This window comes from Numida meleagris, chromosome 1, assembly GCF_002078875.1.
Source record: "Numida meleagris isolate 19003 breed g44 Domestic line chromosome 1, NumMel1.0, whole genome shotgun sequence".
Taxonomy (NCBI): domain Eukaryota; kingdom Metazoa; phylum Chordata; class Aves; order Galliformes; family Numididae; genus Numida; species Numida meleagris.
This window is the reverse complement of record NC_034409.1, coordinates 77,707,571-77,734,369: the sequence shown is the minus strand read 5'-3', so window position 1 is coordinate 77,734,369 and position 26,799 is coordinate 77,707,571. Positions and strand designations below refer to the sequence as shown.

General features: G+C 45.6%; 1 protein-coding gene and 1 long non-coding RNA gene across 4 annotated transcripts in view; both read left to right on the top strand.

Moving 5' to 3' along the window:
* GTF2E1 (general transcription factor IIE subunit 1) overlaps positions 1 to 20,761 on the top strand; it is a 54,321-nt gene extending 33,560 nt beyond the window's left edge. For both annotated transcript variants that reach the window (XM_021397391.1, XM_021397394.1), the window contains exons 3-5: positions 8,104 to 8,305; positions 13,099 to 13,343; positions 19,085 to 20,761. In XM_021397391.1, coding sequence (XP_021253066.1) covers positions 8,104 to 8,305; positions 13,099 to 13,343; positions 19,085 to 19,515 — 878 coding nt within the window. In that variant the 3' untranslated portion in view covers positions 19,516 to 20,761. The remainder of the gene's footprint in view (positions 1 to 8,103; positions 8,306 to 13,098; positions 13,344 to 19,084) is intronic.
* On the top strand, positions 23,832 to 25,492 carry LOC110399144. 2 transcript variants are annotated; one of them, XR_002438921.1, is made up of 3 exons: positions 23,832 to 24,314; positions 24,995 to 25,228; positions 25,300 to 25,492. It is a non-coding gene; the product is annotated as an uncharacterized LOC110399144 (long non-coding RNA). The 2 variants fall into 2 exon arrangements; XR_002438916.1 differs by lacking the exon at positions 23,832 to 24,314 and having other exon boundaries at positions 24,361 to 25,228.

The following is a 26,799-nucleotide window of genomic DNA, read 5'->3' as shown; positions in this document are numbered from 1 at the left end:
TTCCTTGCCACACATAAACTCTGAAGGGAATTTGAAAGTAAGAATTTTCAGTTGTTGGCATTTCTGAGCCATCTTCTATTGAAATGGGTGTCCATTTTGATGACAGGTAGCATAGCAGGTGTGTCAGAGCTGTAAATCCCTGTTCTTGGGGAATCTCTTGTATGTTTCTAAAGGGATTTGGGAGTTACAGTAAATGTGGAAGAACAGATCTCTCCCAGAAAATCACAAGTTGTTTGTGAAGCTGTTGTGGCTTAACAAACTGATCTCAGGCATGGGACGTCTTTCATGTTTATCTGAACCAGGGGGGTGGGAGTGTGGGTGGGTCTTGAATGAATCTCAGGTCATTTCTCTGCTTCTTTTTCCCTGCCCCTAAGTGCTTGGGATTTTTAAGGATGAGAAATGCTTCCCTTACGTATTCTAAGGTGTTGCCAAGGGTGTCTTATCTCAGCAGTTCCTATTTTTGTTAACAGCAGGGTTCATTTTGTGCCAAGAAGGTCCAGAACAAGTGCTGGACACTATTTTTAGCCATCTGTACTAACATTCTAGCAGCACCATTTTTCCAAGTTATTCCAGTGATAATGTGACTGCCTGAGTAAAACTCGCTCTGCAGCTGAACAGAGACCTTCTGTTTCCAGGACTGCCAGTTCCTCGGTTTTTATACATTTACACACTGCTCTCAGTTTTTATGCATTTACACGCTGAACATATGCACCGACTAAGTGAAAATTCATTCTGATTGCAGCGAGACACTAGTTAATGGCAATTACAAAATAGATTTGTTTCACCATTTCCTAATTGTGCTGTGTTAAGGAGTATGCCTGTATCTCTTTTTTTAAGTAACCATCTTATATTTTAAACAATTTTTTTTGATCATTCTTCAAATGTTGGAGAATTGTAGTTTTGAGCCCTCTTGAGCATGTTTCTGGCAGTATTACCTCATCTAAATCAGAAATAGTGCTGCTGCATAAGTGCCCTTAAATGCTGTGTCTGCTACATCTATATTATAATAATAGAAGCTTTGAAAAGAAACTGATTGACATTAATCCCAAATGAAATGTTTACTCTCTGTTTAATACCTGGTGGGCAATTCAGTGCTCTGCTTAAAGAAGAAAAATGTTTAAGAAATATTATTCAGGCTCAAAATCGGGATCTCAAAAGTCAGAGTTGTACCATGGCGTGCATATATTACGAAATGGTGTTGAATTGTGTGATCAAATACTGTTTTTTGCCCATACTGAATTCACAAAATAAACCTTTTTTGGAGGCTGATTGAGTGAGTTTTACAGCAGAAGTATATAAGACTGCTTCCCAAACCTGTTTTTCCTGTGGGTTAGACAGTGAATGCAGTCCTGAGAAGCTGGATCTCATATTTCTGCCTCTGCCATGGAGTCCTGTGTCATGTTGAGAAGATCAGTGAAAAAAAACCATCAGCAGGTGAACGATCCTTGCTCATCACCTAATTCACAGAAAGCTGTCATAATATCTTAAGGTGTGATGCTAGGAAGTATTCATCTCATAAATGTTTCAGTGGCAGAGCTGGATGTTTCATTCCAGAGTTTGGGTTACTTAAACTGACTTTTCCTACATATGGTCCAGTGTTTGTACCCTAAGAAGCTCTAAAAGCAGCGTGTCTTAACCAGGGTGTCCATGTCCAGACAGGGCTAAAGTAAAATCATACACTTTCTGTGCCACATTTCAAGATAGAGCACTGCAGTCAGCCTTGGGCTGTGGCATGTCCTCAAGAGCCTGAGATCCAGTGGGCCATGAAACCTCTTAGAAAGATGAGATGTGGCACTCCATTTTATGTAACACACTGTGCTCTGTAATTGGCTTTTTTAATGCATTTATAGAAACACTGAATTACTTGCAGGGAGAATAATATTGCTGTGCCATTCAGGAGACACGTTTATTTAGTGGATTTTTCTATCCTTTGCCTAAAGCAGAAGTCAAATACGAATGCAGATAGGCCTATAGGTCTCCACTACGGGGAGAATAGAGAGATGGGGAGAGAGAAGGCTAGGTGATAGAACTGGCAGGAGATTCATCTTTCCTGGGGACAGGAACTTGTTTCCCTCTCAGGCACATTGAGTTGCTTTCTCACTGAGATGCTAGGGATGGATTCATGAAGGCTGAGTAGTCCCTTTAGCTGTGAGAGTCACTAAAGATCAACACATCCTGAAGTCTAATCTGCATTATCATTAATCCAATCAACCATCAATTGTTTTAACAGTTAGCTCTATTACAAGCTTGGTTCATTAGAATCATTAAAACTCTCTTTGCCTCAGTTTAACCCCCTCAGGTTTCTATTGCTAGTAGGTGACCATCCTTTATACACTAACATGGAGTGTGCTGTGGTAAATAACGATCCAGGTCTGTGTAGCCACTCGACCTACTATTTCTGTCAGTAATGATTCAGGGGAGAAGTGCCTTTAGGTGCTGTCCTAAATAGTCCACTAAATTCTGAAAATCAGTGAGAAACAAAAGGAACTTAATTATAACTTGTACTGACAGCACTGCCTATTACTTAGACTGCAAAGTATTTCCATTAAATTAGTTTGGATTGTTTGTGGAGGGAAGATATAGGAATTGCTCTGTTTTTCTTTCTTTCCTTATTTATATTCTGTGCAAAACTTGTCAAATGCTTTATGCTGAGCTTTTCCATTCTATGCATCCACCTAAGTTTAAACTGCTTAGGAAAAACTCATCACAAACAGTCTGGCTGTTTTGAAGAATGGGCTGAGAAAGCAGAATAAGAGACAGGGGAAAGGTAGCTTCCTTTGCCTGTATTATAATGTTCTGAATGGCAAGTTTTGCTGTGAAGAGATCTTTTGTCTCTCTAGCTCGTCTGTCAGTTTTCTGGATCTCTGTTGGTAGGAACCTAGGAACTCCTGTCCTTTCCTCAGAATCTTAATAGTCCCTTTTTCACATCAAATGAAGTACTCCTGAGTTAGAAAGTGCTGAAATTCATGTTCCTTGTGTATCCTGTGACATTTTCTCTTCCACAGATTTTTTTTTATTTTCCACGTTGTGAAAGATGAGCTGCGTGCATATAATGGTCTTTTTGTCTGATTTACTGCAGAAGAGCTAAAAATGTGTAAGAGTCAGGGAAATACTGCAAGAAAATGGCTGTAGCGATCACAGGAATGTGATCTGATGACCCTGTAGGCCAGCTAAGTTTCTGTGTTGTTTCAGACCGGTCATTTTTAGGTAAACTTCTCTAAAGCTGTCACAAACTGTTTTTCCTCTCACTTGAGATGCCCAGTTCTAGAGCCTAGAAGATGATGGGTAAAAATATTGCATGCTTATTGCTGAAACAAGTTTCAGAGAAGCACGTTTCAGAGCTGCAGGAAGGAAAGGGATGGACTCTTTAGCAGGATCCGTGGCGATAGAACAAGGGGAGATAGCTTCAAGCACAGGGAGGGTAGATGTAGGTTAGATAAAAGGAAAAAATCTTTTACAGAGATGGCTGGTGAGGCATTGGAACAGGTTACCTAGTGTGGTTGATGCCCTGTCCCTGGAGACTTTCAAGGCAAGGCTGGATAAGGGCAACCTGATCTAGCTGTGGTGTCCCTGTTCACTGCAGGGGAGTTGGACTAGATGGCCCTCAGAGGTCCCTTCCGACTCTAAAGGTTCTATGTTTCTATAATTTCTTAGGTATCTCAAACCAAGTACTGCTCCAGTCAGCAGATACTGCTGAAATTTTGCTATCTGCGCCTTAGATCACCCTCCATGTACTGGTAATAATGCTACTGCTAAAAGAAGGTTGTAGCAGATTTTGAAATAAATTACCTTAATGTTTTGTGCTTGCAGTCAAGAATAAAGAGTTGGGTGAGATGAACGCTGGAGTAATAAAAATGAGCTGAATGATCACAGTATAAAGTACAGTGTCATGCACTTGGCATCCTTTGCAAACATCTCTTGTAAACATAGGGCTCATCAACTGGAAACTGCGAAGGAGGAAGAAAGATCTGGGAGTATTGCTAGAGCTTGTGATAATTGAAGCAACTCTTCCATGATCTTAAAAGGTCTCAGCAGCCATCGAAGAAGAACTAATGCCATTGGGATTTTGGGATATCTCATCTGGAGAGTTACATACACTTCAGCCTTTTCTCTATAGAAGAAGGATGAGAGCAAACTGGAGAAAGTGTGTTATGACATAAATAGCATGGCCAAGGGGATGGATGGCCAGTTTTATTAGGGGGTGAAAAATGTGTGGCTTGTTTAGACGGGCAAAATGAAGGTGGAGGGAATTAGTAGGACACCAGCTGGCAAATGTATCTGAAGGATTAACAACAAGATGGAAGCTAGCTGAGGTGAGGTACACGTTTTGGCACAACAGTACATAGGTTTGAAATGAATGGGAGTAAATTTAGGTTGTAAGTATCAGAATGGAGTGAGTCTGAGGCAGCATCCCAAAGGACAGAGTGGAAGAAATACACCTTTGGCTGGATATGAGCTTGATCCTCCTAGGTACTGGAACGGGCTGCCTGGGGAAGCTGGGGGTGCCTTGTCCATGGAGGTGTTCCTGGGACCCTGGGCAGCTTGATCTAGTGGGCAGTGTCCCTGCCTGTAGCAGGGGGTTGGAACTGGATGGGCTTTAAGGTCCCTTCCAACACAAACAATTCAGTGTTTCTATAGAAGGCCTTGGGCAGTTTCATTTCCAGTTAAGTGTGTAAATATGTGATGAGCCAAGCTAACGTAGTGGAAGCAACGTTAATTCTGGCGTCTCCTATCTCTGCTAGCTCCTTTTGTACCATCACTGTGTTTTTGCACACAGTAGAATTACAGCAGATGTAGCACGCATGCTTGGGCATTGTGCATGTAATGCGTGTGGGAGGTTGACCTTTTCCTTCTCTCAAGTGAAATAAAGTCATTGGGAATTATCTGTAAATATGCTGGCCCTATACTTCAGAGCTTGAGCTGCTTTAATCACAGCATGCCTCTGGGAGCCAGATGACCAGTATGTCTGTCCTTGAGAGTGTGGGAGCAGATGAGGAGATCTTCCATGTGGCTGATTTTTACATGCTTTTGTGTGTGCCTGAGCGGGATATGTGCGCTCTCCGCTGGTATTTCCAAGATACAAGAAAGTTCCAGGTTATCTACTTGCCCTGCCTTATGCAGCATATTTGAATGGAAAGCCATCAGTTGTAGCTATACTGAAGGAAGAAATATGTCGTCAAAGTGGGAACGTTGCCATTCTCAGGCTTTGGATGGCCTTCACTTCTCATCATATATAATTCATGTTCGTAAGGAGCATGTGTCACTGCTGATGCGATGTGCCATGTCATAAAAGCTCTGGTGACATTTTGTGACCTGTTAATGTCTAACAGAGAGGTTTGCAACATATAAATGCCATCTGCCATGGCAAACCAACTTCTTAGTTCTCTAATCACATACGCCTCTTCTGAAATGCTACATCACCACAAAAAAAAAATCAGCATATTAATGGAGGAAGCCTGTCATTTCACTCATTCTCGGATTCTTTACATAATTCATCTATTAACTTTATTTTCTGCTTATGACAAACCCTGAGGGGTGGAAGTTGCAGAAAAACCATGATAGTTCCGTTTCATTAGAGCTCTATTTATTGTCTGATTCTTTGGTGCTGGGAATTGGAACCATTCTCCCAATGATTTTAATCTCTTGCATATACTCATGGGATTCACAGATGGACATGTTTTCACAGCATGAGCTGTCTCAGGAACATGCAGCAGGACTTTGTGGTTGAGGTTCGGGAGTAGGTTGTAAAAAGAGGAGAGTTTTCCTTGTCTTTGTTGACTTAGTCCTTTATGGCAACTGAGATGTGCTAATTATTTTAAATTGATTTAACTAGTGCCAATTTGTCATGCCTCAGATGTGGGATAAGGAGACCAAACTTTGGCTTCAATTTTTGCCGGGCCGACCTCTTATATAGTTGTTCTGCTCTTAAGTCAATAGTGGCAATTTTTTGTAGGATGAAAAAGTAAGCAGTGTTTTGTGCTTTGATGGGAGAAGAGAGCACTTTATCCACTTACCCTTTACACTGCATACTGCTGGTGTCAGGTGTTCTAGCTTTTACACGTAGGTAGGACAAACTTTATAAAGCTTTTGCAGGAAGTTTGTACATGTTACAGGCCCCATAAACAGCACAGCTGGGTTAATTTACAAGTAACAATGAGCAGTACATATTTTAGATGGTGCCGAGGTACAAAATTGCATTTCTACAGACTGGTGAAAGGGAACTGATTCTGCTTCCTGCCCTAAAGTGTTTTTTATGTGTTTCCCAAGACGTGCAGAAGCATGGTCTAGCCCTCAAAGCCAACTGGGGCTGTTTTAATCACTCTGCTATGAGCGGGGGAAGGAGATATGCTGAAAAATGAGATGACAAGACCAACAATCTGTGAATGCAGCAAAGCAAGGTGCTGGAAGCCCTGGCTTGCAAACCTGTCTCATTATGTCATGCTCCAGTACCATGGGCCAGCCCCCTTCTTCCAACTGTGTTTGTACTTACTGTCAGTGATATAGCAGGCTCCACTACTGATCCTAACACTGATTGCTGGACATAAACATAGCCGAAGGAGAGCAACGAGGATGATAAGAGGGCTGCAACAACTCTCCTGTGAAGAAAGGCTGAGGGAGTTGGGCTTGTTTAACTTGGAGAAGGCGGCTCCAGGGAGACCTCATTGCAGCCTTCCAGTACTGTAAGGAAGCTTACAAGTAGGAGGGGGGGGGGACGTTTTACACGATCTGATAGTGATTGGACAAAGAGGAATGGCTTTAAACTAAGAGAAGGGAGATTTACATTAGACATTAGGAAGAAATTCTTTACTCAGAGGATGGTGAGGCCTTGGCACAGGCTGCCCAGAGAAGCTGTGAGTGCCCCATCCCTGGAGTTGTTCAGGGTCAGGTTGCATGGGGCCCTGGGCAGCCTGGTCTGGTGGGTGACAATCCCGCCTATGGTAGCAGGGTTGGAATTGGGTGGGCTTTAAGACCCCTTCCAACCTAAGCCATTCTATGCTTTTATGATTTCCCTGATACAACTTATCCTCAGGCTCCCTGTTAGTGAAAAAGAAATCTTTTTCTTTATTTATTAGGATACTGAGAGATGATACTATGTATTTTTAGGTGCCACCGAAAGGGTAAGTAAGAAATCACACAAGAGAAATCCAAAAATCTCAGAGCATGATGGTGTATGTAAGTAAGTTCTGGGGAGGCAGCAGGATTTGCTCTTGTGCAGCATTTCAAGGCTAAGTCATTGTGCTGTACTGCTGCCCTCATAGCGGGCCATATGGCAGGGTCCTACTGTGCAAGTACTTCCCTAAGGTTCCTGCTCACAGATGGAGCAACGGAACCAAAAGGCCTGCTGTGCAGGAGGAGTTCAGTCAGGTTTTGTAACTGCATTGCCAGGCAACCATTTCAGTTGCCTTTCTGTTTGACCTGTTTTGCTAGCTCCTGGTGAGCTCTGTGAAACAATTGATTGCATACAATTGTTATTTTACCATTCTTAATTTGAAGAAGTTAATATGAGGGAAATACTTTTGCTACTCTGCCGTAATGACTGGTCTGCTTGCCGTGGCCCTGCAGCAGGAGGAGAAGCCATCCTTTTGCATGAATTTCATGGTGACAATGGTTGTTCTAACAGTTACTGCAGAGCAGTTTGGGTGGGCAGTGTCAAGCTACACGCCACTTCATTGTGAAACTGAATGGTTCGGGGGCCTGGGAGATTGCAATTCCAGCACCTGGAACAGATGATATTTAAGCTCTTAGCAGTATATTGTGAAGCTTTTTATCGCAGCTCAGTCGTAGATAACATTTAAAATGTCTAGCAAGAAAGAGTGTGTGGGATTAGGGAGTGTCTCAATAGTGGTACTGTACCACATCTGGGCATTTCAGAGCAAGAAACTGTACCCCAAAATGGGTGTCACTGGGTGACATCAGAGTGCTGGCTTTGTTTTCTGCTTAAATAATAACCAAGTACACTCTTCGTGGAAAGGGACTGTCAGAGTGAGAAGAGCTATTTAGCATCAAGCAAAGCAAACAGTGAGGCACTGCTGCTGAAAATGCAGCGTAAAGAGCTGGTCTTGTTGCTTTTCTTCTGATCTTTAGCAACTTTTTTCGTTTTAGGAACTTTCCGCTGTACTTTCTGTGAGACTGAAGTGGAAGAGGATGAGTCGGTGATGCCCAAAAAGGATGCAAGGACACTCGTGGCAAGATTTAATGAGCAGATCGAGCCCATCTATAAGCTACTTCGCGAGACAGAAGATGTCAACTTAGCCTATGAAGTCCTCGAACCAGAGCCCACTGAGATTCCTGCCTTGAAGCAGAGGTGGGAGCGGACCCTGTCTTCTCTGACCACATTGCTTCCTTGTAGTGTGTTCATCTGCTCCGCGAGGCTTTCCCAAGCCTTGTGCATTAGGGACTCACTTGTTCAGCACCAGCGGTGCAAGCCACTGACAAATTCCCTGAGGAATGTATGGTTTATAAGATGACTCATCCACTTATCCGCAACCACTTTCTTTACGAAACAAGGCAGATTACTATTCTTCTAATCAGTCTGCATGCACTTTTTTCTGGGGTGGGGTACGTGGATCACCTGCAGCTAGGATGTATTCTGAGCCTTTGCCCCAGTATTTAAGAAATGCAAACTGTGGCCATTTTGCAAAGCTCTATAGGTGCCATCTAGTCTCTAGAACGCTTTTTGGCCACACTTGCTGTTCCACACACATTGTTCTCTGAAACCATTCCTTATCTTTCATCTTCTCCTTTTACTTCCACACAGCTTTTGAAACTAAGCTAACTGCATTCTATACTTTGTGTTTCAAATCCATCTGTGACAAAACTAGATTGAAGACATCATTTGTAATAAGTGTATTTTTCTTCCTGATTTTCTTCTGCTTGTTAGTCTTTTGGGGGGTTGACCACTTTATAGTCAGAAAATCTTTAAAACATTCCTGCCCTTGGGAAATGACACTTTCTTTCAGAACTTTTGTAGTTGGACAAAAACCGATGATGTTTAAATAATGCAGAAAGATGTGGGGAGCTGTCAGTTTTGTCGGCTGTGGTGAAATGTGATGTGTTTCTCTCTGCTTAAAAAGTAATTAAACACCCAAGAAAAAAATCTGTACCACAGAGGGAAGCATTCCCACAGTGTCTTGGGATGCTTGACTTCCGTTAATGGGAGAACAAGCAGGAGAATCTTTTCTTTACTTTCAGGCTAACCTTGAGAGAGTATGTTCATCGTATATTAATGCTAGACAGTTTCTAATAAGTATAATAAAAATTACTTATGTATTCATAGTCTTTTTCTAGCCAAGGATATAGCTAATTTTTGCTCATCATTCCGATAGAAAAACAGAAGCAATACATGGAGGGGAGAAGATTTTTCCAAGGTCACTCAACATATCTTTGTTGATATGGGGAGTCTTTGAAGCCTTTGTTCCCAGGCTGAATCACTAAATTTTGCTTTAAAAACTATGTTCTGTAGTTTGTGTACTAGAACTGGGATAACCCCACCAAAAAGAGGGTCATTTCTCAGTCTTCCCCATGGCTACCTTGTCTCAGTGCACAGGAAATCAGCATGGCAGAACCCTGATACAGTCCCATGATTAAATAGGAGCACCCACTTACTTGATTCTTAAATGCTTAAAAAGCACTGTAAATGATTAGCTACTCTGAGCAAGGAATGACAAAATAAATAAGCATTTTAAAATCCTTTCTTGAGCACAACTTACTTCAGCACATACGATGATTTAATTATTTACTAACGTTTATTAATTTAATGCAGCTAATTGCATGAAAGTCCTGCTGTGAGATTTTTTTTTTAAAGTGCCAAATCCTGGGTTATTTATTACGGCCGTTTTATGGAGGCTAGAGTTTCTGAAGTCTTTGACAAAACTGACTTTTGCTGATTTTGAAACAGACAGAAAAGGTCACAAAGTGCCCACCTCTTCTCTCTGCACAGGCACAGACAACTGCAGGTGTTGAAGATGGTGGCTCAACCAACTACATCAATAGTGCGCTGTTGTCATCCACCTGCCATGAAAATTGGTCATATCTCCATCTGTACTTTCCTAGGAGTCATTCATTTTCTTAATCTTGGCAGAGTGTGAGTTAGCCGCATAGTTTTCAAAAGATACGTGCTTTATCTCAGCCATTCTGCATGGTTTCCTAAAACAGATGGATTTTAATATCCCCTTCATTTTCTTATGTCAGAATAGCATGATGTTAGATAGCATAAATCTTCACTGAATTCGTTTTTTGTGGTCATGCTATCAAGGACCATGAGTTGTTTCCTTTGAAGCTGAATCTGTTAAGAGCAGCTAAATGAAAGAGTGATTTATTTCAAATATGGCACAGAAAGAGTTATCCTTGTTTTGCAGGACCTTTAATTAGTAGTCTAGACAGGCTTGAGATGAAAATTTCAACTCGTTTTCCCGTTGCACAGTGTGGTTTCTGTGGGCCATACCTCAGCTATGTTGAGAATTATTCATGTCACCTTTGAAGGCAGCTTAACCACTCATGGAGCAACTTCCATCACAATAAAACAAACTGTGGGTAACAGAGCAAGTGTAGCTAGATGTGGGCCACCGAGCTGCTGCTGTCTGAGCAGTTCCTGGCTCCGGGGTGGCTGTGCAATGTCTGGAACGAGGGGAAAAAGGACATCTTGGATCTAACAGAGGAATTATTGGGAGAGCACACTGCCTTCATCTGCCCTTTTGAGGGTGCCTGATCTAGGGTGTTTAATCCCATCCCTTGGGTGAGTGTGCTGAACAGTAAGATCTCTTCTTGTAGTAAGGAATATTCTGCTGGTCACATAGCCTTGAGGCTGCCCACTCCTGCTAGCAGTACGTTTGAAGATGCAGTTGCATAAATGATGCAGTGAGTTGGGATGTGTTTACGAAGTTCACTGAGGTCAGAGAGTCGATGAAATGTCTACATTATTCCAGGTGAATGTGACACACTGCAGTAGATGGTTTAAAGTAATTCATATTGTAGGTGTTTCTTAAAGCTGTTACCTTCATTTTGAAATGTTCCTGACATTATGGAATAAGTATTTTGCCACTAAATGATACCGTGTGGGCAAAAAGTCCATTTCAAATATACTTCTGGGCACCTCTATGTGAAAGTATTATTAGGCAGCTCCTGGCACTGGAGAGTATTTAGCTGTCACACTGCAGCGTGGAGAGGGAGAGGCTGGGGGAGAGTTGCATTGTGCATCTTGTGAGGAAAGTGGATTACATAAAATTGTCAGGGAAACGCTAGTCACAGATTTCTATTGTGTGGGAAGCAGAGCGGTGCTTTTCACAGAACACATGCCTGTCTTGGAAAACTGAAAGGTGCCAACACTTGAAATAACACGCTGGGAAGAAGGTCTCTCTGTGTGGTTCCTTAGGTTATATAAGCAGTGCATGTGCACGAGTCTTTTCCTTCAGCCCAGAAATTCAAGGTTGCTGTGAAGCTTTCCTAGCGGGGCTGCCTGTGGGAGAGAAGCAGTTAGCATGTGGACACATGCTAACACAAATATTGTGAAGTATTTTGATGTCAGATCGCAGCGAATGCACTATTAGGAGGCTGTGAACAGTCCGCAATCCAAACCGGGGCTCAGCACGCTGATATTTTATATCTGAGGAAGAAAGATGATCACCTACCTGTGTTTCCCCCTCGTTTACACCTAAAAATTGTGCAGAGCTAGATTGTCAAGAGGTGGTTAAATCCTCCCTGATTTAAAAAGACGCATATTACTCAGGTCTCCAACTGCAACCTTATTTTAAGCTTCTCCGTTGGAGGAAAGGTTGCCGGGTAGATAGCAGCAAATGAACCGTGCTCACTCACAACTTGTGTCAGCTCAGCTGATAGCAGCTGGCAGCAGAACAGGAACACTGCTAGCATCCATCATTGATTTCCTTTGGACAAAAGGAGAAACCTAGGCAGGTCTGGTACCCGTGGAAAGCCTTAGCAGCCTTTGCCGTCGGCAGTCGGATGGCTGCAATTCTCTGGCATCTAGTAGGGGTTGTGGATGGTCTCAATGTGCAGTGAATCTGTTGTTTTTCTGTGAAAATGAAATACAGTTTGGAAGTAGAGGAATAGTTACTGTTGGCTTCCCCCACCTGGAGAGGAGAGAGTTTCCATTCTTCTGCATCTGTAGCCAGAGAGTATTTTCGGCTCATTTCCATCAGTATGCAGAAAATACTCCGCCTGATGTCCTCTTTCCATTAGATTCAAGCAGGACAGTTTCCTTTCTTCATCAGTCTCCTGAGCTAGAAGGGAGCCTGAAGGAGAATCTGCTGGCAGCAGCTCCTCTCAGAACACAAAGGAGTGCTAGACTGTGCCTGTCCTACCTTCTGATTCTGTTATCACCTTTCTCTCTCCAGCTTTTCTGCTGTGAAGACAGTTCTGTCTTATCTCTCCCTGCTCCCCAGCACCACGCAAAGCCCTTTGCCCAGCCCATGTCCTTGGTTTGAAGCTGTCCTCTCATCTTTCTCTGCCTGGATTTCCCACTCCTCCCAGGGCAATCTGTGGGCAGTGCAGATATCCTGCATAACGGGGGAGATGTGATTTATGGGGACACTGTCATTCACCGTTCAAGCAAGGTATTTTTTCAAAGATTGGTATTTTTCATGGCGAGTTAACCCCTTCAGGAGCCCTGAGGTTAGTGTCTCACAGATTGAACATGCTGGGTCTTTGCTCCGATCATCTGACTTACTTAAAATTTAGTACTGGATTTTGGGCAGTATGAGGTTGCTATGTAAAAGCAAAACAGAGACCAGATGCCAAACACTAGATTACCGTGGGACCAAGTTTTGCTGCTGTGACTTCTATTTCGGGGTATTCTGGGATTGTGCATTTGTTTTTATATAAGTGCATCGGCATCCTTAATATTACCTCTTCTCTTCAGCATCTGCTTTAGAAGTTGCCATGGCCTTATGTACGGCTTCCCATTAGAGACCACAGGTTGCCCAAATCAGCAAGCTGGTGTAGAAATTCCTGGACCGCATGTTAGAAATAAAAATTGAAGTTCTTAGTGCAGACCGTGGGAGATAGTCTAGTTTAAGTGTTGCAATCCTGGCCAAGAAGGAACTTGTTCTGAGTGCTCTGTTTTTGTCTTTTACTTTTGTGTAGCAAGGAACGTACAGCTGGGACCGGTTCAGGGACAGCTGGTGTTACAGGTGGACACCATCGAGAAGCCTGGGCTACAAAAGGACCATCCTATGAGGACTTGTATACCCAGAATGTTGTCATCAGCATGGAGGACCAGGAGGATATTAACAGATCTGCAAGTGAAGGAAAGCCAGCCCGGGAGAGGCCGATTTGGCTACGGGAGAGCACAGTGCAGGGGGCTTATGATCCTGACGAAATCAAGGATGGTAAGAAAATTCACCGAGAAGTGCTGCTCTGTTTATGTGATGCAAAAAATACATTACCCTATGTGTACAGCTGCTGCTCCCAACCCTACAGATTTTGTCAGCTCCCTTCTGCTGTGCGAAGCACCTGTGGTATGGGTAGATGTAAAAAATCCCAGTTGATTAGATCCACAGAATTGTTTGTGCTTCTGAAATGTTAATTATCTGTTACCTCTTCCTATACCTTTATTAATGGATGTTCTCCTGCCTTGAGAGTTTATTGCTTTTGGATGAAGGTCTTTCAGTTTCATCTTGAAAGCTGGCCCCCAATGGGACACTGCTGGAAAATAGCATTTATTAACATTTGGTGACTCTGAAGCCTATCAAATCTACCAGCAGTGTTTTTGTGCTCCCAGCATACAAAATATTTTATATGAAGAGTGTATCAGAAATAAATTTTCTGGAAGCACAGTAGGAAGGCCTGTCACAGGTGAGTCCTTGCTTTCTGTTGGTTTGTCATTGTCTTCGCTTTTATTTTCATTTGCGTTGAGGATGGGTTGTTGGCTGACCGTGGCTAAGATCTTGTAGGCATTAGTATAAACTTTCTGCATTGCGAAGTTTGCTATTTAAGCTTACACACTAAAAATGGGAAAAAGAGACCTGTTATCATTTGTATGAGTGCAAATCAATAGATACAGTCTTCCAAGTGACTTGGGGATTATAGAATAATCCCTAGGAAGAGAAGATGGTGAAAGGGAATCGTGTGTGAGTGTGAGACCCTGAAATAGTTCCTTTCCCAGCACCCAAAGAGGAGAGGAGTACTATAGGTATAGTGGAAATGAAAAAAGCAGATGTAAAATATGGTCAGAAGACACCTGTTGATGTTGTTTGCATGTAATGCCTTCAGTACAAATGGATCCTGTAATGTTATCCCAATAGATTAAACAAGGTGGTGATTAAAAGAACCTCCTCTTGCAATCTGTAGCAGATGATGTTAGGAGCCATAGAGTTGTAACCCATGTTTTTCTGCTAGGCATTCAATTCACTTCTACTTTAAATGGGCTCCTTGAGATGACTTTTGCTATACACAGCATAAATGTTTCTCAGATGACACTGAAGGACATGGAGGGAGAGTATATCTCCTAGAATGCAATGGCATCACTGCTTCACCTCACTGCTGGAGACCTAAGAGGGAGCTTGTGGAAATAGCCTGAAATTGCTGTTGGAACACAGTCCTATGACTCTTGCATGTCATAAATAGGAAGGAATAAAATTTGGGACCACTGAATGAAAACATTGACTGCTTGGATTTGGCAGGAACAGTTCTCACAATAGTCTTTTGTGCTGTAGAATCACAGGCAGACAGCTAAACACAAGGCTGCCAACCTAATGCCTTTGCTCTCTCCTTTCAAGAATTTTGCCAGTGTATTAATAATAGTAGTTGTGGCCATCACCTGTTACTACAGCTTCACTTACAATAAAATCCAATTCCCATGAAGCTAGAGATGGGTCTTTTGGCCTTTATTTTACCATAGGAAAGGAGTGGCCCCAAACTCCCCTTGCTTTTAGTGCAGAATGCAGGACATACTTCCTTAGTTTATCTGTTTCTCAGCATTTTTTTTGTCTCAAGTTGAAAAAAGTAACAAGTGCATTTTTGAACTCTGGAGGGAAAGGCTTGGGTGTCAGCAGCTTGGATGTGGTGCTCACATCCCAGGTCTTGGAAAAGAGGGCAAGCAGTGTTAATTCATGAAAGCAGAAAGCCATCACATTGGCTCCAGCAATTGTTTGCACACAGCTTCTTTTGGTGTGAGAAAGTTTGCCTTGGGGCCTCTGTCCTACTTTTGGGGCCTTTTTTGTACATAAGATTTTCTGTATCTCTTTTTTATTTTTTATTTTTTCCTTCCTACGGCCTGTAGTTTTATTGATACTAAGAAGACTCTCAGTACTTGGCAAACTTAGGATTAGAAGTTCTTTGCAGAAAGCCACTTCTCGAGCAAGAATTTTATCTTTTGAATCTGTGAACTGCAGGCACCCTGCCTGCACAAACCTTGTCAAACCCCTCCCAGCTATTGTGCAGCTAACCTTGCTGAAACAGGGACACAGGCCTTGCATCTGCCATCTGGGAAACCACAGTCCCTTTCAGATAGGAGATCCAGGTAGAGAGCCAGACAGACCAGCCTCGCTGTTCTGACTGGGCTGCAGGTTGGCATGGGGAACAGCAGCTCTTTTAACACAGCCTTGCACGCTGTGCTGCACCGTGTGGTGTCAGGCTGTGAGCTTCATCAGCTTTGCAGGATAAATCCCACGCACTCACACCATGATCCTCTAATGAACTTTCCCCCTTCCTGCCTGCAAAGTGCAACCCGGAGCTTACTTATACAGTCTGTAAACAGTGCTGTTTTATAACACGATTTCCTTACACTCCCTGCTTGGATCCATCTTAATCCTTGTAGATGAGAAGCTCAGCAAGGGGGGGGGCAGGCTTGGGCTCTGTGTGCGTAGCCTATGCAGGAAGCTCCCGATGGTCATAGAGCCATAGAACCATGTAATGACTTGGATTTGAAGGGACCTTAAAGGTCATCTAGTTTCAGCTCCACTGTCATGGGAAGAGTCGGCACCCACCAGATCAGGCTGCCCTGGGGCCCATCCAACTTGGCCTTGGACACCTCCATCCACAGCTTCTCTGGGCAACCTGTGCCAGTGCATCACCACCTCCTGAGTAAAACAAATTCCTCCTAATATCTAACTTCAGTCTCCCCTCTTTTAGTTTAAAACTATTCTCCCTTGTCCTGTCACTATTAGACCATGTAAAAAGTCTGTCTCCTTCCACCTATAAGCTCCCGTCGAGTACTGGAAGGCCACAGTGAGGTCTCCCGGGAGCCTTCTCTTCTCCAAGCTGAACAAGCCCAACTCCCTCAACCTTTCTTCATAGGAGGGGTGCTACAGCCCTCTGATCATCTTTATGGCCTCCTCTGGACTTGTTCTAACAGCTTCACATCCTTCTTGTGCTGCAGGCCTCAGGCCTGGACACAGTACTCCATCTGGGGCCTCACAAGGGCAGCCTAGAGGGGGACAATCACCTCTGTCACTCTGCTGGCCACCCCTCTTTTGATGCAGCCTAATGGACTGACGCAGGGAGGACGTAATGCCTTCATGGCTGCAAGTGCACAGATTTGCTAGCTTGGTTCAAACTTTTCATCCACTGAAACACATAAGTCCTTCTTGGCAGGGCTGCTCTCAGGGAGTTCTCCCAGTCTGTGCTCATACCTGGGATTGCCCCAGCGCAAGAGCAACACCTTGCACCTGACCTTGTTGATTCTCATTAGATTTTTGTGGGCCCACTTTTCCAGCTCGTCCAGGTTCCTTTGGATGGTATCCCTTCCTTCTGTTGTATCAACTGCACCACTCACCTTGGTGTCATCAGCAAACTTGCTGAGGATGCACTCAGTCTCACTATGTCATTGATAAAGATGTTGAAGAACACTGGTTCCAAGTCAGACCTGTGGGGGATACCACTTGTCACTGGCCTCCACCTGGACATAGGGCTGATGACCACCATCCTCTGGCTGCCACCATCCAGCCACTTCCTTATCCACTGAACAGTCCACCCTTCAAATCTTTGTCTCTCCAATTTAGAGATAAGAATATGATGTATGACCATGTCAAAGACCTTGCAGATGTCCAGGTAGATGATATCAGTTACCCTTCCTTTGTCCACCAGTTCTGTTACTTCATTATAGAAGGCACCAGATTGATCAGGTACAATCTGACCTTTTTGTAGCTGTCCTGGCTTTCTTGGATCACCTCCTCATCTTTCATGTGCCTTAACATAGCTTCCAGGAGGATCTGTTCCATGATCATTGCAGGCACAGAGGTGAGGCTCACTGGCCTGTAGTTCCCCCAGTCTTCCATTCTCTCTTAAAAATGAGAGTGATGTTTCTCCTTTTCCAGTCACCAGGAACTTCTCCTGACAGCCATAGCTTTTCAAATATGATGGAGAGTGGATTGGCAACCACATCAGCCAGTTCCTTCAGGATCCTGACATGTGTGTCATCTGGCCTCATAGACTTGTATACATTCAGTCTCATTAGGTGGTCTTGAACTTGCTCTGCTCTTACAGTGGGTGGCATTTTGCTCCTCCAACCCCCACCTGGAGGTTCAGGGATGTGAGAGTTATGGGAAGCCTGACTGCCAGTGAAGAGTGAGGCAAAGAACTTGTTGAGTGCCTCAGCCTTTTCCAAAGTCTGTTCTCATTTATGAGAGTGGGTACACGCTTCTTGTCCTGTCTCTGTAGAATCTCTTCTTGTTATTTTTCACATCCCTTGCCAAGTGCATTTCCATGTGCAGCTTTCCTGATCCCATCTCTGCACATCTCGACAGCATCCCTATAGTCTTCCCAGGCCACCCATCCCTGCTTCCACTGCCTGTACATTTCCTTCATATACCTCACCCCAACCAGCAGGTCCTTCCTCAGCCATGCTGGTTTCCTGCCTCCTCTACTTGATTTCTTATGCTGGGGGATAGAGAGCTCTTGTGCTCTCAGAAAGGTGTCCTTAAAGAGCTGTCACCTCTGTTCCATTCCTTTGTACCTAAGGATAGTTTCCCAGGGGATCCCATCCAATAATTCCTTAAACAGACAGAAGTTTGCTTTCCTGAAGTTCAGAGTTCTGACTCTGCTCTTTGCCAGGCCTGTATTCCTCAAGATCAGGAACTGAAACAAGGCATGCCTCCAGACTGCCTCCAGTCTTAACCACTTTATGATCTCCTTTGCACTGGTGAGCACCAGGTCCAGTAGCGCTTCACTTCTGGTGGGTCTGTTCAGTATCTGGACCAGGAAGATGTCCTCAACAGACTCCAGGAGTCTCCAGGACTTGCTTGCAGCCCGCTGAGTTGTTTTCCCAGCACATATCTCATCCACCACCAGGATGAGCGCCTGCAAGTGCAGTGCCTCTTGCAACAGAAGGCCTCATCAACAAGCTCCCCTTGATCAGGCAGCCTGTAGTAGACTCGAACCACCAGATATCCTTTATTGGTCTGTTCCCTAACTTTAACCCACCAGCTCTCAACTTGATGATGTCTGATACTCAGATGCAGCTCTTCACAGTCTATCCACTTCTTAACACAGAGAGCAACTCCCTCGCCCCTTCTGCCCTGCCTATCCCTTCTGTAGCCCTCAATCATAGTCTTCCAGTCATGTGATTCATCCCACCATGGTTCTGTGATAGCAATTAGTTCATAGTTTTCTAATTGCACTGTGGTTTCCACCTCCTGCTTATTTCCCATGCAGCGTAGAGGCACTTCAGCTAGGGTACTGGCCACATTGGAAAAGCCCTCCCAAATCCCTTTGTGACAAATCTGAGGTTTTCCTCTGCTTCTTCCTAAAGTGATAGTGTTCCCTGGCTCTTCTCTGTCACTCACACCTTTCCCCCATCAATTGTAGTTTAAAGTTCTGCTAATCAGCCCAGCCAGATTGCTGCTGTGAACACTCTTGCCCCTCCTGGTCAGTTGCATCCCATCCTGGTCTTTGTCATCCTGGCAGGTCATAGAATGGCTCGGGTTGGAAGGGACCTCAAAGATCATCTAGACCACCAGGTTATTAAGAGAAAACTTCACTTTCTGTCTTTTAAGGGAGCCAGTCCCAGAGAAGGGTTGTGACATGGCCAAGGACACGCAGTGGCAGTAAGGAAATTAGGATTCAGAGAGCCTTCAGTGCCAGCACCCCAATCTCTCTGAGGAGAATCTCATTCCTTTGCGTCTCTTTGCAGGAGGGCGGGACCTGGATGCCTTCCAGGAGCGTGAGGAGGGCCGGGCAGCTCTGGATGATAATGAAGAGGTGATGCGTGCCCTGCTGATCCATGAGAAGAAGACGCCCTCTGCTTCTACAGTCACCGTTGGAGGTGCCGCTCCTCTCTCCGGTGCCAACGCCAGTGACTCCGAGAGCGAGACGAGCGAGTCGGAGGAAGAAACTCCTCCCCGTCCTCCTGCTGCAGCCACCATGGCATACGGGCTGGAGGAGGAGGATGAGGAGGAGGAGTTTGAGGTGGTGGCAGAGGACCCCACTGTCACAGTGGCTGGGCGTCCGCACTCTTACAGCCAAGTGAGTCAGCGCCCTGAGCTGGTGGCCCAGATGACGCCGGAGGAAAAAGAGGTTTATATAGCCATGGGGCGACGCATGTTTGAGGATATGTTTGACTAACTGCTTCCTGCCACAACATTTTTTAAACAGTTTTTTATCCAGAGACTTCCTAGTAAAACAGAAGACTGAATCTTTCCTCACCTGTGCACAGGGACACTGGGGCTTGGAGCTGCTGATCTCAGGCATCTTGCCCACCAGAGAGGGGGAGCAGGAAGGCTACTCATGCCAAAACAGGTAGAGGAGAATAAGTGAGGATGCTTGCAAGCTAAAAATCTGCTTCGGGATGCCCAGCACAGGCACTGGTTTAACCCTCTCCACGGCCCAGTAGCTGCCTCCCCCCAATTGCTTGGGTCGATTTTTGTTGCAGATCCTAGTGAGCTCCATGTCCCTGCCCTCAGAGGACACAAGTGCTCCATGATGTGGTCAGAGTGCTCTGCAGAGGGTCTGCGTAGCTCAGAGGGGAGGGAAGTAGTGCTCTGTGTGGGCAGCGCTTGTGGCTGACCTCCTGCCAGCAGCTGCTGGCCATGGAGCAGTTATTGCTGAGCAGCCCCTGTTCTGAGCAGCAACCTGTTCCTTTGCTTGCTCCCCCTCTCTCCTTAGTCACCTCAGCACCTCAAGGTCAAGAGTAACTCAAAACATGCAGAGTGAAAGCCTTGGCAAGCACGCAGCCACTCTTTGTCAGTGTAACAAAAGCTTTTTGTGGATCTGAGCTGTCAGAGAGCTCTGACTTACCAGCTACCTTCATTTCCCAGCAGTGCTTTCTGGCACTTCTGCCCAGCTCTGTCCAGCCTTGCAGGGAGCAGGGCTGCTGTCAGGCACTACCAGAGAAATAGCATCACTAGTTTGTATTTTCAGTCACACCCAGGTTGCATCAATTTAAGAGGAATCATGCAATTTTGAATTCTGCTTTGGCATGCTCTCTTACCATAGAAAACCACGTACCAGTGCCTACAGAGCAATACCATATTTGTAATGTTTTCTCTACCAGCCGAAAGTGATGGGTTTTTTAAATTGTTGTGTTTTCTTATCCAGCAAGCAAAGTGATAAAAGAATTCTGTGTTTGAGAGGGTAGGGGCAGCATTGCGTGCTGCTCAGTTTACATGGGCAGTCTGACTTCGCTGTTCATTGAGACTGTAAATCTGTTTTACACTAATTCTGCTTTCTAGGTTCTGCTAACCCTGTAATGCCTCCTCTACGGTTTTATTTTCAGCTTCTTGATTTTTGAACTCCTCCTTTTTTTAAAGTGTTTTAAATTTGCTTTTAAGTCATTTTAAAGTGGAATAAATAAATGGAAACTTCTCCCCTTGGTTGTCTTCCAATTTGTCATGTGTCTTGTTGGAAATCTTCGCTTATCATTTTGATTTCCTTGATTCAAGAAAACAACCCATTTGAGGCACTCCTTCGGGACTATTTGAAATCCCACATTATAGCTTTGCTCCACATTGGTTCTCCTCAGCAGAGCTCCTTGGATGCCTCCTGCTATCTTCTGCACTTCCAGGAAGGACACTTCATTAGAGCAATGCTGTGTGGGCCCCTTTGATCAGCGCTTCCATTCCCTTCTCTTTTCTTCGAGGGAAGCCCATGCTACAGAGGGGCCTCACTGACATTTGTTCCCAGCCAAAATGACGCTCTTGCACAGATGGATCCAATACCGAGCTTCTAGAATCAAGTTGATATGTCAGAGTCAACGATCAGCTCAGAGAAAAGTTCTTTGCCAGTTCTGTCTCGAGTCTAATCTGAATTCAAGGTTAACCTTGGAGAAAGGCAGCTTCTTTTACAAAGAGCTGAGGATAGAAACTGAGAAGTAATCCTGAGTGCTGTGCAACTAGTCATGCTCATAGGACACCAGTGGTTTTTAGTCTGAAAAATGAAGCTGTAAGTTTTCCCCTAGCTGTAGCAGGCTGGTGCTAGTGCAAAGATAAAGCCGTCGGTCCAGAGGAAGGAAGGCACTGCAGCCTCCTCTGGCTGCTGGACCACAAGCGCTGTGTTCATGCTAATCAAATAATATGGAGAGTGCTCCAGCTCCGAAGCCTTCCTGTGTGGCTGCTCTGCTAACCACATTCAAACCACTCCTGCATCTGCTTTTAGCCTGAAGCGCATTTTATCTGATGAGTGTGCTAGAGACCACACCCTGGAGTTCAAGCTGGAAAATAAAACAGGTTCCTCAAGCTGCTCGGGCTCCTAACCCCAAAGGCCCTGACACCATCCCACCTATGTGAGAGCCTCCATCTGCCCATTGTGGGGCAGGGAGGATGCCATCTTCCATCTCACAGCAGGTTGGTGAAGGTGCTGGTGAAAGTGAGGATTGCTGTCACTGTTGGAGAGCAGAAATCATAGAATCATACTTGGCCACTTGGGCACACTGCTGGCTCATGTTCAGCTGAGTGTTGACCATCGCCCCCAATCTGTTTCTTTTGTGCAGCCTTCCAGCCACTCTGCCCAAGCCTGTAGCAATGCATGGGGTTCTTGTGTCCAAAGTGCAGGACCCAGCACTTGGTCTCATACAATTGGCCTCGGCCCAGCGATCCAGCCTGTCCAGATCCCTCCGTAGGGCCTTCCTACCCTCAGGCAGATTGACGCTTCCCCCTAACTTCGTGTCATCTGCAGATTTACTGAGGATGTAATCAATTCTCTCATCCAGACCATCAATAAAGAAATAGGTTGGGCCCCAGCACCAACCCTTGGGGAAGACCACCTGCAACCGGTCACCAGCTGGATTTAACTCCATTCACCACCACTCTCTGGTACCGGCCCTCCAGCCAGCTTTTACCCACCACAGAGTGTTCCTGTCCAAGCCACAGGCTGCTTCTCCAGGAGAATACTGTGGGAGAGGAGAACACTACGTCAAAGGCTTTGCTGAAGTCTAAATAGACAACAACCACAGCCTTTCCCTCATCCACCAGGCGGGTCCCCTGGTCATAGAAGAAGATGAGGTTGGTTAAGCAGGACCTGCCTTTCATGAACCCACGCTGGCTGGGCCTGATCCCCTGGTTGTCCTGCACATGTCTTGCTACAGACCATGTCCCTTTGTGCCACATCCACACTTCTCTTTAAACACCTCCGGGGATAAGGACTCTACCACTTCCCTGGGCAGCCCATTCCAAGAACTGACCACCCTTTCCATGAAGAAATTCTTCATGAGAGCCAACCTAAACCTCCCCTGGTGCAACTTGAGGCTCACTGTGCCCTCCTGTCAGGTAGCTGTGGAAAGCAATGAGGCCTCTCAGCCTCCTCCAATTCCCTCAGCTGCTCCTCGTAGGCCTTGTTTTCCAGTTCCTTTGCTAAATACGGTGTTCATCTGTGCACATGCTCAAGCAGCTCAAGCCCTTCTTGGAGCCAGGGACCCAAAACTGAACAAGGTGCTCCAGGCCGCAAAGCTCCCGAAAAGCAGCTTCCTCCATCAGGGAGTCTGCTGTCCTGCGGTGCTGCCTCCTCCCAACATACTGACCAGGCTGCTGCTCACAGGAGCTGAGAATCCCAGGGAGGGAGGGTGGAAAAGCAGTATCTCCCTTTCCTGGAGCCATGGAAAGTGCCTGGCCACAATGTGCCTGCCACACAGTGCACTGGGGGGATGCTGAGGGGCCTGGGGGTGCAGGAGGCTCTGCTTGGCTCTCTGCCTCTTGCAGGTCCCCTTCAGAGGAGAGAATATTGCCCCTGCAGTCAGACACAAGGTGAAAACTGGAAGTTCTATGAGCAGGTAAAAGGCCACGAGGTCTCTCAGCGGTGGGGCAAGCCCTCTGGTGTGCCTGCCTGAGCGAGTTGTTGAGAAGCAGAACACTCCTTGCCTCTGGCTGTGCATCAGCATGAGCAAGTAGGGCTGTGGGCTCGATCCCCTCGTGAGCCCTGGGCAAGATGTGTGTCCCTGGCTTGGTCACTATTTGAGATACCAAACAAGCTACCAGCAGGTGGCTTCTTATTTAGCATCATTAATTAGGCTGAGAGAGAGAATGAACCTAATTTATGGCTAAACAACAATCAGATTTTGGAAGCTCCTTCTGCATCATTACGATCATATTAAAGACAGCGAGTGTTCATGAAGCAGCCATCCTGGCAGCAGCAGAGAATCTCTAAACAAGATGCTTTAAATATAATAGGTAGTTTTGCTTCAAACACATTCCTGACCTAAATATAATTTGATTTCCATCCCTTTGAACGCTGATGCTGATGCAGAGATGGCAGCGGGGCTGGGCTGGCTGCAGCACAGGCTGCAGCTCAGCTCCACTGCCGTGCACTGGGGCTGGTGCCTGCTGCCTGCACTCAGCCAGAGATGTACAGACCCTGCTGGGTGCTGGGGTCCAGCCCTGAAAACAGGTGGTGCTGAGCAGGAATGTGGGTGTGCAGAGATGTGCATCTGGCAGGGAAGAAAAGGAGCAGTGCGTACTGCTGTGGATAAAACACACAATTCTGTGTGTTTTTCACCTAGAATCTGTTGCCAGTCCTTTCCATCCCATTGCTTGCTGAGAGGAGAGTGAGCAGTGGTGATTTTGCAGTGGGCTAAAGCAGTGAGCAGCATGAGGATCTGGCTCAGGTGTGCCCAGTAAGCCGATCCTCCTGCTCTGAAATGCTTTTGTTGTGCTTCTGACCATGGCAACCTGCCTCGCCAGAGTTGCCAGACACTGCTGCAGGGGCAGTGCTTTTCTTATGTCCTTCAACACACACTGCTGGGAGGGGGAGGAGGAATGTGCCAGCACCATGTAACGGTGGCCAGCAGCTGACTTGGGTCTGCTGGGGCTGCAGCATCCAAACCAACCTTTCCTGTATGGAAGAACAACAGCATAGGTCATTCTGATTGTTTATCAACAGCATCAGCCCCAGGCTGGTCGCCCCCTGCGCTCAGGCTTTGCTGCTTCTTGAGCTAGGTATGATTTGGTACAACTGAATTTTATCCCCTTTTTTTTTCCCCTTATTCTTTTTCTCCCTTTGAAATATTTTGAGTTGCTGAATTTCTCATGATGTTTCCCTGCTGCTTCTAACAATTTTTTTTTTTTTAAATGTAAATTAGGCTGTAAAATCTGTCTGGGGAAATGTATCTGCTCTCCCTGCTCTGTCACCATCATTATTCTTCCTTTTTGTGTAACACTTCCTTCCAAGGAGATGTACTTTGAACATCTCCCAAACCTCCCAGTGATGTCAGGAGATGAAAGCTATCCCCATTACAACAGGGGAGACTGGAGAGAGCCAAGGTTGGAGGGAAACATGGCCTTTAGAAAGTGACGCATCTTGAGAGACATTTCCCTTCCACACACTCTCCCAGGCCACATGGGTGCTATACAGAAGCAAAGAAAAACACAGTATGCCTGAGGAAGGCTGTGGCTCACCATCCACTTAGCCTGGCATATTCCCCTGCCTCTGAGCCCATTAGGAGGGGTAATGAGCTCTGAGTTCATCTGAGAGACCTGCCTCTGCTTTTCACCAAGCTGGAAACCTGGGTGCAAGAACACCATGCAGCAGCAAAAAGGGGTTCAACTCCACATTAAAAACACCTCTTTGTTGGGGTGTTTCTTCTGAGTGTGGTGTCACGTAGGTGTGTGTGAAACAGGTGCACAAAGTCCTTCAGGGAGCTTGCCAGCTCTGCTGGAACACATCTGCCTTTGGGATGCTGATAGACGAGGCGTTTTGTACAGCTGAGGGAGGAGCTGCTGCCACAGCACCAAATGGAAGCTGGAATTTGTGTTTGTTACGTCACCGGGACCCATCTGAAGTCCAGAATAAAAGAGCTTATCCTCGCGAATGACAGGCCTGGCAAACTGTGTGGATTTTTCCATGAAGACAGGTGTAAAAACTCTCCCATCTCCATCCCTTCTCCTGTTTTATTGTTTTTTGACTGTATTTTTTGTTGCTCAGATAATAGAGCCTCACTAATGCACCAGAGGGCTGAGTGCTGCCATGAACTGAAGACCTCCTGCTTGGCCTCTAATGGGCTTCGTGTGGGACTGCTAATTCACCAGCTAAGGGGGTCTTCCCCAGGAAAAGCATGACTGAAGCCATTAGATAGAAATACCAAAAACAAAGCAAATAAACACTGTGCCTGGAAGCATATTTCTTGAGGTGATCAGAAGCACTGTGCAGGAGATGGCACTGAAAGAGCAGCTCCTGGCAGTGCGGGGTGTGTTGCTTGTGGAAGCGGAGAGAGCAGAGAGGTACAAGAAGAGCCATAACCAGGGCACTCATCTCCTCCTTAATCACAGCCCAGCCTCCAGCAGGCCTGCAGGGAGATGTAATGGCTTAAATACAGGTATTAAATGAATTCTTGGAAATGTTTCAAGCACCGAGAGGCTGATGGCAGTAAGCAGCTCCCAGGCGATGCTGGGCGGCCCAAGGAATGAGGGCCATGGTGACTTGTAGCTGCCTGTGGTGTTCAGGCATCGGGGTTCGGGCTATCAGTGCCAAAGCCAATCTTCAAATTTCCAAAATTTCACAAGTGTGCTCTTCAGCAGTCCCACATGGACTGCTAAGGACACAGCATGGCGCTCCTTCTTAAGCTGTTTTTAGCCCAAGGAAGAGAGAAATCTGCGTTTTATTTTGCTGTGGGTACTATGGGTACTGTGATTCTTGCTGGCTCCAGGGCTGGGCCCCAAGGATGAAGACACATTAGCAAGAAGCTACATCCTTCTTGCAGCTGAAGATGATAGCAGCATCATAAGAGGTATTTCTCCAGATGCCTTCCTCTTTATTGATACAAACTGCACAAAATCATACAGGGGTGGCCTTAAAAGACAGAGTTGAGACTCTGGGTGCCCATTTATCAGAAGAAGACTCCAAAAGTCCATGGCTATATGTGAGGGGTGCTTCCTGTCCTGGTACCAAGAAGGGGTAATGTCCACACCACCAGCTCCCGGAAGGCAGAAACCCAGCTGACCAGCCAGGTCAGTAACAACACATTAACAATACCTTTCAGCGCAGTGAGTTTTGATGTGGACTACATTCCCAGGCCAGAGCATCTCACCTTTGGTGCTGCTTTCAGCAAGGATGTACCGAGCTTTCCTCCTCCTTGCTTGAGATAACGCCAGGAATAATGCAGGAAACCATCTCTCCAGAGAGATGACAGAGAAATGAGCATCTCATCTCCTGTGTCCCCTTCAATGGCAGAGGCCTCACTCGAGGGCAGAAAGGCACTATTGGGAAACATTAGGGAATAAGGGAGATTTCTGTTTCATTTCCTTCCTTCTCCAGGTGGGAGCTAAATTGTACCAGTGCTTCTGGAACCATTAGCTGTTATTGCCAAGCATCTTTAACATCCAGAGCAAAAACTGTGACAGCAGCCATGCTCTAGCAGTGATAGAGTCCCTTCCCCACCCACTGGAGAAGACCAGGCTGTGTTCACAGGCAATCAGAGAGGTCTGG